Below are 13993 nucleotides of genomic sequence, written 5' to 3' on the forward strand. Positions count from 1 at the left end.
CCTCTAACAATTACCAGCCACTCAAGTTCTGTGGAGAGCTCAACATTAGCGACATTATCTGCAAGCGCCATGGTAAATTTAATGTTTTGCATATTAAATTGCTCAAGCTCACCAAAACCAGTTTATTGCATCACTGCTTGGCCAAGATTACTTGGGATCGACCCACAGGACTGTTCTCTCAATATTTACGATAACCCTTAACAAATACAACTAGAAACTGGCTCTGTTTTTAGAGAACATATTTTAGATCTCAGTTGATGGAATACAAACCAGTACAATTCCCAGTACCAACCTGTGTGTGACTGACTGGTTTTGATTGCCTGCTCAGACTGACACAAAACAATGCACCCTCTTGTGTTGTTATATTGCTTTTAAATAACTGCAGCTCTTTCAAGGATGATATATGTTTTGCAACATATATATTGTCCTGTTCGTTTATCTCCCTCGTGTTTTCATTTATGTTGGGTCTCATTTGTACATTCTGAACCAGTATTTGGTATTGGAAAAACTATTTTCTATGACTACAATATTTTCACCAATTCTGTCAGGTTTTCAAATCCAATCTTGAGGATGTTGCAGAATTTTACTTTTTGGTCCCTTCCTCTTCATAATCACCTTCATTTGTATGGATTTGTTCCTGACAATCTGTGAGACAAGTACAAGTACAGGCCAGTTTTATTCACATGGACACACTCCTGTTTAAAAGCCTCTCAGCCTTCAGAGTCTTGAAGCAAGTAGCCCATCCCAACCTCCTTCAACCAGAAGGATGCTGCCATTTGTTGGCAAAATCCAGCAAGGTTTAGTCTGACCACCAAACTGCTGCATTAACAAACATTCTTTCTGCCTTACATCTTAGACCATTTTAGTCTAGATTTCAAACTCTCCTTTGTAAAGACGGGTAAGTCTCAAATACTAACAACGTGTGTTAAATACATATACCAAGAATATAATGTACTGAGTACGTGGTAAAAAATATGCCTGATCACATATGGTGTCTGAAAAGTTAAAAAACAGACATTAACACTTATAAAACAAGAACTCAATTAAAATAAAGGTTTACTAAACTTCACTTTTTTCTAACATAACCTAATAATTTTATCTCTATGACATACAAGTTAATTCTGTACCTCATTTTACCATAGCAGTACAGTGTTTCTGACCTGCCAGCAGTGTGAATTCACCTGCCTCACAGCAACTCACCCCTGAAAAGCCTGTATAGAGTCAGACAGGCTACCTTCAATACTCCAGAATACTTTTAAAAGGCCAACCGCTGGGGCTTGCTTAATATGGGGGTCTCCTGTGGTCACTGGCATTGCTTCCCTACCATGCACCTGCGTCCCTCCCTGTGCCACAGGTCTTCTCCAGAGCCAAGGTCATCCCACCGAGGCAGAAAGATGCACACAGCATCGTTACAAAGGTTGTATTTAATTCAGCCCATAATAGTAATGCACAAAAGTTCGCATAGGTTAACCTTGCGTTTGCAGCCCTGCATGGAGATGCCCTCCCAGGAGCAGGTTACAGGAGTGAGAAGCCCAATCACGACACCGGCTGTGCTGAAGGGGTCGGACGCTCCCCCTTGCCCCGTTCGGCTCCGCTGCCCACCGGCCCCACTCGTGTCCCCCCACTGCGTAGATACCCCGGTGACCCTTCCCGCTATGGCAGCGGGAGCGACTCCCGCAGGAATTAGCCTGCGAACGGCAAAATAATCCTGCTTCCTTATAAACATACATGTATATACGACTGTGCGTGTATATACGTGGGCATGCACAAAGCCTGCCAGCTTCGGGATTTCGCAGGCGACGCTGGGGGCTGCATGGTTTTGGGGGAGCCTCCCAACCGTGGGGAGCCCCACGATCCCGGTGCAGCACCCCAGAGCGCCGGTGGGCTGGAGAAACAGCACTCGGGGAGGGGAGGGGGCGGCGGGGACGCGCCGGCCCCTCGGTCCACGGCAGGAGGAGGAGATACCCCGCGCGGCAGCCCAATGGGAATAGTGGCGCTTCCCCTTCTCCCGTTTCCTCTCTCCACCCCCAGCCCCAGGCCGGGGAGGAGGGAGGCAGGAGGCAGCAGCGCTGCAGCCCGGCCACCGGCGGGGCACGGGGCCAGAGGCAGCCCCGCACGGCCCCTTCTCCGCCTCCGCAGGAACACCTGCGGGGGGGAAGGATGCCGGGAGTTGACCGCCCCCCTCCGCGGGAGCGCGGGTTGGCCCCGGAGCCGCCCCAACGACGAGGAGGAGGAAGAGGAGAGGAAGAGAAAGGAGCAGGAGGGAAGTGGGGAAGTTGTGCCTTGCCCGGCCCGCCGAGAGCCGGAGCCATGAGCCCCGCCGGGGGGGCGCGGGCCGCCCCCTCGCTGCTGCTCTCGCTGCTGCTCGGAGCCTCGGCCCCGCTCTGGCTGCGGGCGGAGACGCTGGGTGAGTCCGGGGCCGGGGGGGGGAGATCGGCGGCGTGCGCGGCCCCCGAGGGGCTCCCTGCGCCGGGGGCGAGCGGTGGCTGCTGAGGGGGATCCCGACCGCCCTCGCCTCGCTGCTCGGCGTGAGCGTAGCCTGAGCTGCTCTCAGGGCTGTATATAGTTGACCTCGTTAATCCTCGCCGGGTTTATCCCCGTGTCTGAGTAGCTGCGAGATTAAAGTGGTAACCGGCCTTATGGTAAATGTATGCTACGTCTTTCTTGATCTTTGTAAATTAGGATTTTGTTTTGTTTTGCTTTTTAATAAGTCAAGTAAGAGGCGAGAAAGTCCCCAGCAAGTTGCGCGCAGGAGGCAGGGAGCGGCCACCTGGGCGCCCGTCTTTGACCGCGCCTCGTCAGCCCTGGCGGGAGCCCCGGGGTGCGGCGGGAGACGCTCGGACACCGTCAGTACCGCGTCTGCTCCGACAAGGGCCGGGGCCGGGAGCCCCTGTCCCACAGCTGAGACTGCCTGTAGGCAGCTCTGCTCTCCCACTGCCTCGCTGAAAATGGGAAATGCCCATACTCGTGCCGGGACAAAGTTCCGTAGGAATCTCGAGGGGATTTTACGAGCCCTTTTGTGATAGTGCAGTTTGTTGCAATTAGGGCGCAGGTACTGTTCTTTTTAGCATCTGGTTTTATGCGGCTCACGGTTAAGCTTCCTGTGTAAATTACAAGTACACAGGACATCTCCTACCGAGGAGTTGCAACCTTCCGGCAGTGGCATTGCATGGCTTGATGCATCCGTCTTAGAAGAGTTCACTAACAGCCACCGATAAAATAGTTAATACTGGAAGCTAAACGTCATAATGAGCTTGACAATGCATTCAGGTAAATTAGAAGCTCCCCATCAATGTTCTAACTTGGCTGCAAATTTCAGAATCCAGTGCTTTGCATTAGCGTTGCATGCAGGCAATGACACAAAGTACTTCAGCTGATTTATACCTATTTTTCCTAAACCCTTCTTTTAACAGAGATTTCTGGTATGGATCTCCACAGAAGGGAGAGTTTGGTGTGAGTCATGTTGCCTTTCCACCTACCAGCTTCATGGCAGCTTTGCTATTCTGTCCTCAGTGTGCTGAGACTCCAATTTGATATGTTTCAGGAAACATATGTAGCAAACAAAAAATATTCCTTTAATCTCCTCTTTTTGTCAGTGTTTAGTGGGGGTTTTTTGTTTGTTTCCTCTTTCACCAATGTTTGTTTCTCACACAATGACCTCAAGGAGAGGAAAGTCATTCGAGGAGTGAGAAATAGTAAGTTTACTGGGATTTCTGGGGGTTTTTGTGCATACAGTAACACAGAGCAGTAAGTATGAATGTCCCTCCTTGTTTGTATTCCCACATTAACTGGTAAAAGCATTTATGTTGTATTCATGATATCAAACCAACAGCATGGAAACACAAGTAATATTTTGCCTGGTTCTTTTTGGATCAAACTCAAATTTACAAGTCTGTCCAGTGTCTAGAAACCAGAAAAGATGTTGACTCTCTGCCCCCCCCTTTTGTTTCTCCTCAGAAGGCAGTTTTTCTATGTGTTTGTTTATTACTATTACCCTATAAATTAGGGGCTAAGTGTTCTAAACTCACACCAGTGGAGAAAGGAGATAAGTGGACACAAACTTCCTGTTACACAAGATTCTTGACTTGATTTAAAAGTTGTAATGGAGCAGGAGAAGTGCCAGAGTGAATCAGGCTTGAGTTTCAGATAATTCTATATCTCCTTACCACTGGTATCTCCCACTAGCTGGTTCAAAGATGTGCTGGTGTAAGTATATTGATTTTAAAATACCCATTTTTAAAAATGAAGCAATATGTTTTTCTGACCTGTCATGAACTGGCTGCACAACCTGCAGCCTTCACATTTCCCTTAGTTTTTTTCTTGGGGGAGGATGATACAGAACAGGATGAAGCAGCTGTTATAGCTTATGTTCTTTTACTTAAGTAAGTTTCAAATTAAGGAAAGTGTCCTTTTTTCACTGTGGCTTGGTTACTTCAGAGAATGGCTCATATCTGAGTGTGTGCAGAGTCCAGGTGTCAACTCACTTTCTGTTCTTGAAAATATGTTAACTGTATGCGTTGTCCCAGGACAACTATGAATGTGGAATTTTGTTGTCCATAAAATAATGATAGGAAAGGCTGAGCACTTAGGGAGCTGATTTTAACTAAAAATATTTTTAGGCTTAGTAGGTCTCATGGGGGGACAAATACTGTATCTGTGACTGCCCATGAGTGATAAATAGCTTTGGGATTTCTAATAAAAGGTGATTCTTTTCTCTTTTTACTCTGCTCTACGCTGATCTTCTCTTGGGTTTTCAGTTCATTGCTGATGACTACAAAACATACCTTACTCCCTGCCTGCCAACTTCACACAGCCGTGCCTGACCTGGTTCCTCTTCTAAAAATCTCCTTCAGCATTTAGGACCCAAGGCAGAATGGAGGCAAAGCTGAAGACATTGTCTTTGCCTTTCACCATTCCCTGTTTTTTCTTCTGGAGTCATTTAAAAGACCTTGAACCATGTAATTGTGGGTATCAGAAATGAGAGTTGGATCTTAGTCTTTCAGAGCCTTCATTCATTTTCTATCACATTTCTGGCCAATAGGACTTTAAAATGACCTGAGAGTTGTTTGTTTGTAGGAAAGCATAAGATGAATGGGGATTTTAATCTATTAAGAACAAGATTTAAGCCACTGCTCTTGCTGTACCTCATTTATTTTCACTTCAAATAAAGCACAGCTATGAAACTAGTTCATGTGGGATTTGCAGATCAGCATCCAGGAGTGAGCTTTGCTTGCAGTATTCCTGGATCTGTTGCCAGTTGCACGCAATGCCCAGTTGCAAGAATTGACAGGCAGTAGACTTTTAAATGTTTTGAGGAAAAGCTGTTATTTAATGTGACAACAGTGTATCCAGTAATTATGAACGATTATGCCTGTTCTCAGAGGCTTTCACAAAACCCCTACCTGAAGAATACTGGTGTGATCCTCCTAATCCACTTTGTATGCCCATTTCCAGCAGTTTGAAATGCAGATTGAGATGAATTTTTCTTGTACACTCCCCCCTCCAGTTTTTGAATATAAGTCACTGGTAAATTTTCAGTTTGTTTGTGTTTTGTCCTTATGTCTGTTTCCTTCCTTGGCTCTCTCTCTTGCCTTGGGAATGCTGACTAGAATTGCTAAAGAGGGAGGCAACAGTTTTCCAGTTGCAGTGCGTAAGCAATACATGTACCCACCACAAGAAAACTGCTATGTTTTCAGTCACACAGACTTTGCTATAAATAGCGCTAAGCTCTTTATATGTACTTCTCTTTAGTTTATCAGGGGATGTATTTCAAACAAAGTCAGAGACAGGTAGGCTACCAAGAGTCTCGCTGACAATGCAAGGAGAAGATGCTTTGGGAAAGTTGTTACCTACATGGCTACTGAATGATATTTCATGAAAATTATTCATTGATTTGCACATGCAAAAATACATTCATTTCTGTTTATAAAACTGTGTCACCTTTGGTCCACTTGGGTTACATGTGTAGCACAGTAAAAATTAGTTTGAAAAAACCAACTTTGAGGATGCTCACGCTACTGTATATAGATGCCTAAGATACCTTCTCAAACCCATCTTAGGTACCAGTAGTATAGTTTTGAAAGCCCATCTGAGCTAACACACTGTGCCAAGAAGTGTGGTCCTACATGGTGGCAGGCAATGAAGTCCTCAGCATAGACATCACTGTTGTTTAGGGCTGGCTGTATCGTATCAGATGCTCTCCTGTGGCATGTACTCATCAACACATGGGTTTGCACCATCTGCTAAGAATAAAATAAGCCAGACAAAATCCAAATAAAATCCTTCTGACTGGAATGGTGTTGGATCCCAGCTAACTGCAATAAAAAATATTAATAGCAATGCATAAGAGCGAGCACACAACTTCCCCAAAAGGTTTAATTAGTGTTACAACTGTGAGTGGGAAACTTCAAACTGGGACAAGCTAATAGTGATGTTTAAATAAAAAAGGAGAGTGGTTTGACTAGTTTTAAGAGTATACAGATATTTTCATTTTTGCTTTCAAAAGAAATTACAAGCTATCTAATTAAACTGATTTTTGTCTGTAAAAATTGTATGAGTGCTAAAGCCACATTTTTGAGGTTGGCTCTTGTATGTAGAGAGCCTGCCAGTAGTTATGGTTAGGATTGTTGATCCTGTATAATTAAGCCTGGGAGCTGAGTGTTATGAGGAGGAAATATTTTGGTCTTTTCATTCCCTCTCTCCCTGTCTCTTCTTTTGAGAGAGACAGGACTTGCTTCTTGGGAGTTTCCTTCCAAGATGCGAAGGCTTATTTTGGTGGTGATGGGACTTTTTCATCCTCCCTGAGCAGGATTTCCAGTCCCAATGTGACCTTAATCGTTATTTCCATCCCCCTGCTGGGACAGGATTGCTGTCTGGTGGTAGCAGCTTCCTGGGTGGCTGCTCCATTCTTCCCTCTCCCACATGGGCAGAGGGAAGGACAAGTGCACCCATGCTTTGCAGTCTTTACCCATCTCTAAAGAGCTTCACTAAAGGTGTTTTCAAGTGCCATGATGAGGGACAGAAGAATAAATGGGGAAAAGAGAGCAAGGCAAGACTAGAAATCCTGTCCCCAGTCCTCCTACAGTCCCAGTATCTTCTTCAGTTTTATATTTGGTATTACACATTTATGCCCAAGTTGCTTTTCTAATTACCTTAATAAAGCTCTAAAACATTGTTTCTTCCCTCAGCTGTGGCAGAAACTTTGTATCCATCACAATTTTATTCCATGATGTTCAGGTTTCTGGCACTTCCACCCCAAATTGTTCAAATTTCAGTCTATTGCTTTGACATTAAAGTTGAAGTCATGTTGATGTCATCTTCCAGATGTTCATGTCTACTGAATAAAAATTGTGTTTATTTGTTTTATTTCGAATTACAAAAACACATGGGGAATTCTGGATGTGATCCCTCATGCTATACAAAGGCCTGTCAGAAATCAAACAAAACTTTTCTTCATGGAGTAGCAGGGGAGACCTCAAAAAGCTGAAGGCATAGGTGGATTTCTTCACCCACTTGAACAGAATGGCTTTTGTTACATGCCTGAGCCTTGTTGTTGCAGCTGTGGTAACTGCGCAGAAGGGAAATGTGTGGCTTCTGTCTGAAACTACTTGTGTTTTGCTCTGGTGCCACACCAGTTCTGTGTTGGCGTGTTGCTTTGACTTAATGTCAGCTATGCTTCATTTGTAAAATGAACTCATGACATACACACACTAAAAAAAAAAAAAAATCCACTTTGTCCTCCAGCTATGAAAATACGTATTTTAACCTGTAAAATAAATTCAGGTATCCTGTGGGTCCCCCTCCACTGGGAGGCTTCAGCAGCAAGGTCCATGGCTCACACTAGAGCTATTGCACTCCCTGTTTCAGTTTTCTTCCAAAGACAGAGGTTTATATTATCCCATGTTTCTTATGTCAGCATGCTACAAGGGAATTGAAGTTGAAATGCCTGTGAGCTACAGAACTGGAGGTTTTTCGAGTGGTCATAAGCGTTAACATTTTCAAACCTGAAGAGTCAGCAGTTACTGTTCTATTGGTATTTTAGCACAGACAGAAGAGGTGTGGTTAAACTCATGGTCCTTGCTAGTGCTTGTGTTTTGAAAATTAATCTGCTATTTTGTTTTTAGATGAATTTCAGTCCCTGTATTCTGGAGGTGGAAAGCAAAATAAAACTGTATCAAAATAAACTGAGCAGTTACACTGAGGTATTCACTCTTGAAATGAGTGAAAAACTGTTCTGATCTTTCTGCTGTATCCTGTTTCAAAACTGGAGAACATGATTGTTTGATAGTACTGCTAGTCAGAAAATTCCAGTCAAAATGAAATTATGGAGTTTCAGTGTACATGATGTACACAGAGGGGCATAAAATACACTCTTCTGTGCTATTTTCTACATCCATTAGCAAATACCTTTTGTGTAGTCTCATATTAACATGTTACAGAAATGATGGTGTGGGCCATATATGGTACCACAACCAAGACTACAGTACTTAAGTAATGCTGTAGCTGCTTTCCTGTCTATTTTTTAATTGAAATATTTTTCACAGCGACTGTCTGTAATCACAATTAGCCAGAGAGGTCCCTTGATGACAAGCATCAGGCAGGCTGGTAATGTGACAATACTGATAGAAGGCATTTCTTGCTTTCAATGCTTTAGGTCAGAATAGTACAGTTAATCTTTATTCAGTTAATTTTTGCTTCCGTTCCTACTGGAGTTGCAAGAAACCACTTCTTGTTAATTTGCAATAACCAAGGAGGAAATAGCTAGTTTCCTATATGTTGGGTTCACTGAGTAAAAAGACAAAAGAAAAAATATATCTTGCTAATAAAAGGTGATTATTGTTTCCATCAGAAACCAATTAATTTTTTTAAGAGATATTGGTTAATTTATAACTTGGGAATAATGGAGTGTCTGCATAATTTGCTCGCAGAAAAGTGGCATGCTTTCTGTTGTCCTTTCTTACTAACAAATCACATATTCCGCCTAGAAATACAGGCATAAAAGGTGAATGAATGATTTTTCAAGTAAGCCAGGATAGGTTTGATTTCAAGAAAAAAAGACCACCTTGCATCATTGATAACTTTCTATCTTGTTTGACTTGTATCACACTAACAAGGGAATTACATATTAAAATAAGGGGAGTGTGTAATTTCATTCTATCATGTTCAACCATTTCCTCTTGCCCAAATTAAAGGTGTTTTGAAATCTTGCCTTCCCACCTGCTACTGTAACTGGAACAGCTCTGCTTCAGCCTCTCCTTACTGTGGTGTCTCTAAATTTCCTGTCCCTGTGGGTTTGTCAGTCCTTAGCGCTGCTGTGAATATTCCTATTCCTGTGCAACCCAATATTCGAGTCTGGCCCTGAGATTGCAGCATATGTTTCCCACACAGTCCAAATTTGGTGCAGTATACTGTAAGTTAATCTCCAGTAAAGCATAGTGAAGAGAAAAACCTGAGAAGAAAACAGATGGAGAAAGTAGAGCAAACAATTTGCATATATATGATATGACTTTCAGTTAAGATTAGCATTTCCTACTTTGCCTGAAAAAACCCAATAAAAATTCAACTGTATGTTTACCACAAATCAGCAGAATCAGAGGAGATGCCCTAATGGCAAAATGTCCCTCCAATGCAGGGACAGCCCAGCACACGGTGGGAGAAAACTCCATCTCCTGCTGCAGCCCTGTGTCGTCGCCACCTTGCTGGGATGCTGTAGTCAGAAGGGGAGGGAATAAACCTGTCTGTGGGATATTTGTTCCCCATAACCTTCATAGCACTGAAGCATCAACAGGATTCTGAGTTACTCTACAGAGGTGGCTGATGACCATGGGTGGAGCATGGTCATCTTCCCATTCATTTAGAATCCTTCACAGTTCTTCCCGAGTATGCAGTTACAAGTACTTGGGAATTGACTTCCCGGTGCCTTCACTGCACTTGAGGTGCATACTATGGGCATGTATCTTAAAGAAAGCAGGTATTTATTTAGAAAACAAAAAATCAAATTCACTTTTGCAAAAAGGGGACCCTACACTAAAAATTCGTCTGAGATTTCCATACATACGTAACTCTGTTCTCCTATCTCTGTCCAAAACCACACAGAATAGTAAGATGTTGAGGTGGTCAATCTCAGCAATATGCCACCTTCATAAAAGAAAAGCACTGACAAATATTAAATGCAGCTATGCAGGAAATAAGTAAATAATCTACAAATCTCTTTTGTTTCAGCAGCTAAAAAGGCATAGAAGTTTTCTCACACCCACAAGCACAAGAATGCTGTATTTAGAGTGCTGAAAAGCAAATTCCAATACTGAAATTTGCCACTCTGGTGGACTACATTTGGGTATACTACCTAAGTCCTAGAAACAGCAACTAAACCATACTTATTTTTGACATGTACTCTGGTACTGTCTATCTTTCACAGATTGTGATGGAACCAGATAGTGATACTGAAAATCAAAGGCAAACCTCAGTTGCTACTATTTGCATATACAATAAAAGCAAAGTAAGAAAACTGTACAATGCTATTTGCAATTTTGTATAAACCTTATCCCTTTTGTGTTTCAGGATTTTGTCCTTCACAGAATGCAGCAACTTCTTAATCCTGTGTACTCATAAATAATTCATAGGAAAGGAACTACCAGGCTGTAGCTGCTATTCTCTTCTTTTGCACTGTGATTTCTACAGTAATCTGAATTGTCCTGTCACTGAGGTCTCCTGCCAGGTAGTGTTAGGCTTCATCCTGATGCAAGTCCCTAAAATGTATGTGCAGATGGGATGGTTGCTTTCCAGGAAGTTATTTTAAGTAGCAAAGTTAATCAAGTCTTTATGGATACTGGAAGAGTTTCAGCGAGAGAGTTTCTGGTTTGCATTTTTGTTAGTTTAAGTAAGACTTTACTACTTGTTCAGGTTTCAAACCTGCATGCTGAATGTAAAGTTCCCTCTTCAGTGAATATGGCTTTCTGTTGATGGGAGAAGTTGCTTGTAAGGAGATTTCTGCTTTCTTTTGACCTTTTTAGCAGCTAAATAAATAAAATCTCAGATCTTGCTAGGTTTTTGCCTTTGTGAATTTCTGCAAGGGTGAGAGGTTTCTGGGATAGTAAAGGCTTCCCAGGTCAGTTGTAGCAATCCAGCAAAGTCACTACCATGTAGGTCAGCACAGCTGGAAAGATTTCCCTGTCTACTGGCAGATGGCTGTGCTGCAATTGCTAAAAAATTCTTTAACTTTGAAAAATGGTAGTATGGATGTAAGCTACTTTGCTAGATAAGACATTTAGAGGGGTTGTCAGGGATTTTTTTTTTTTTTTTTCTGTACTGGATGATGGTAATCCAACTGGTTACCAAAATAACTTGTTACACGTTTGAGGCAGAGCACCTCCTCAGACATCCTGAGGAAAGCCAGCCCCCAGCTGGAGCCTGAAAGGCTATAGGGGTGATTGCAGATGGGCGCATGGTGGGAATTTGTGATTTATGGAACCACTGTGGAACCAACTGGAGATCATTTGCTTTTTTCTCATTTCTACTCTAAGAGCAACATTACAGTAAATAACGTCTGTGAAGAGGAGGGGAAAACATTCTGTGGTTTATTTGGCCTCCTTCTCTTTTGCATCCCTTTGAAGTTCATAAGTAAATAATTTGGGCAACAAAATCAGCACTCCACAGTCTTCCTTTGTTTCTTCTGCTGCTCTACCTTCCCTTCCTGCTCTCAGCCCTCCTGCCAGCCGCTGCTTGGTTAGCTTGGGCACCAAAATGGGTGTCCTCAGGAGCTGCTACAGCAGAAGTTAAAATGTTTCCTGGGAACCTAATGGAGTCAAATTAAAATGCCATTCAAAGAAAATGTTTACACACTATTTGTTTTTCCTTTTGCAGTATGGCATACTGTGGAGTGGGAGACTTCTTCCCTTAAACAGATATTAATACTAATTTAAAGGCCATGGAAGATATCAGTCACTGGTTTTTTTCAGATGATTATAGACTTGCCTTAATTTTTAATGGTTTCTTTCATTATTTGAAAATTATTTTTACTGTATCCACAAAATATTGTGAAGAATGTAAAGCTAGACTTTTGAAAAAATCCTGCTGTGTATTTATATAATTTAGAAGCAGGGCTCAGCCAGTTGTTTGGCTGGTGTAAATGGCATCTGTCCTGAATCTGGTGGTTTGTGAAATCCTCAGACGCATGGCCATCCCCCCACTGCCCACATGGTGCTCGTGGCTCTGACCCCTAGCACTGCTGGGAAGGAGGACTGGGGGTACTCACCTGTCCAGCAATGACACGGGATTGTGATGTTGCCCTTCGTTCTAGTTACCTGCTTGAGGTCACTGCCAGAAAAAACACAAAGGTCTGACATCTCACCATTCTCTAGAAAAGTGATGCGTTTAGGTCTTGGTTGTGTGGAGCTCTCTCCCTTCTGTTATAGTGGCACAGTAAGGATCTGATGCTCTTGACCCAGGTTTGGCAGCAGAGAGGTTAGAGATGAAGAACTAAACTCTAGATTTTACTCTGTCTCCTCAGAAAGCAGTGAAGGCATGAACACGTCTGTGTTTGCGGTGTGCATGATTCCACTAGTAGTGGAAGTTAAAGTAGCTGTATGAAAACATGAAGTGTTTTCAGACCACACCAGTGGATTTGTATGGCATTTAGCAAGAAACTTGGTTTTTGCCTGTCTTTTTCCCTATCCCACAGGAGCAGGGTTGGCACAGGTTTGACTGGAAGGAATTGATTTCTTTTTTAGATACTTGTATGTTCTTATGCATAACTCATTTCAAACACAGATGCAAAACTCCTTGGCTCAGTTATATTGTAGCTTTTAATAAACTGGAGTGATTACTTCAGTGAAAGCAATGTGGAAGATGAGACAAATCTTATTTCTCTTTGTGGGTTTCTCATCAGAGCTCTCAGAGCTGTACCCTTGACTCTCCACCTTGACACTGTCCATCTGCAGCTGTGGCTTTTCAGAAAATGCTGATTTTTTTTGCTAAATCAAAAATTTAGGTATACAGACTCAGTTTTCTGCTCTCTCCTCTCAAGGGAGAAAGGAGTGGGCAGGAAGGATAGGCCATCAGCCCCCAACAGCTCTGCTCCGTGGCCTTATGCAGGGTGGGGAGAGCATGCCTTGTCCCAGGCATCACCATGAAGGTGGCTGTGCAAAATGATGTCAAACTGGGAGAGGAGGCAGAGAGGGAGATTAAGTTGCTTTGTGGGAAGAGATGGGCAGCCAAGGGGCAGCAGGTAGCAAGAGTCTGTAACCAGAGACACCAAGAGTGAAATGCTGGTACCAAGAGTGAATGGGCTTGTCCGATGGGATGGAAGGGGGCAGGGAACCACAAGCTGAGCGTTTGAACAGGCCTAGGTATAACACGTATTTAGCACTGGATTAGGTCCAAGTCTATTATGAATTGCTTCATGAGGGTGCATCAGGATGAAAAAGGCAGCTGTTTGCAGCCAGGATATTGTAGCAATGCTTTTGAAAATGTGCTTTGATACTATACTCTGTAACTGTTTTGTAGTTGGCCGTATTAACATGTTTCTGAAAGGTGCAGCACATGGAAACTTTTTATAGCACTTATTTGAAAAACTGTAACCTTTTCCCTAGCTGAGAAGGGGATGTGATGACTGCTTGGATGAAGGCACTGTGCACATCTACATATGTTGTAAGGGGTGGAAAAGCCTAGAGAGCAGAGGAGTGAGAGACCAGGGCTCAGCTTGTGTGCTGGGCTTGGGAAGGGAGGAGCGAATCATCCTAGCCAGGTGATTCTGGATGATAAGAGGGTGCCTGAAGGAACCAGCATCATTTTAGAGATCTCTAGCTGTGCTGCCTCTGGCACCACCATCATTTTGCTAAACCCTCAGAATCTGTTATGGGCTGTGCCGAGGGTAGCTCACAGTGTGGAGCCAGAGTTTGTTTGAGGACATTGATTTCATTACCTATGTCCTTCCCGGGCAGGTTAGATCCCATAGGGAGCCCTCCTGCCTGCTAGCCAGCAGCCATGGCGAGAC

At 43.3% G+C, this 13993-nt stretch overlaps 1 protein-coding gene across 2 annotated transcripts in view; it reads left to right on the plus strand.

The window, feature by feature from the left end:
• The first annotated feature begins 2079 nt into the window (after positions 1 to 2079).
• Positions 2080 to 13993, plus strand: part of DCBLD1 (discoidin, CUB and LCCL domain containing 1) — a 47532-nt gene continuing 35618 nt past the window's right edge. For both annotated transcript variants that reach the window (XM_027634162.1, XM_027634163.1), the window contains exon 1: positions 2080 to 2407. In XM_027634162.1, the coding sequence (XP_027489963.1) occupies positions 2161 to 2407 (247 nt within the window). In that variant the 5' untranslated portion in view covers positions 2080 to 2160. The remainder of the gene's footprint in view (positions 2408 to 13993) is intronic.

The sequence above is a fragment of the Corapipo altera genome, unplaced genomic scaffold (assembly GCF_003945725.1).
Source record: "Corapipo altera isolate COAL_440 unplaced genomic scaffold, ASM394572v1 2b, whole genome shotgun sequence".
NCBI classification, from domain to species: domain Eukaryota; kingdom Metazoa; phylum Chordata; class Aves; order Passeriformes; family Pipridae; genus Corapipo; species Corapipo altera.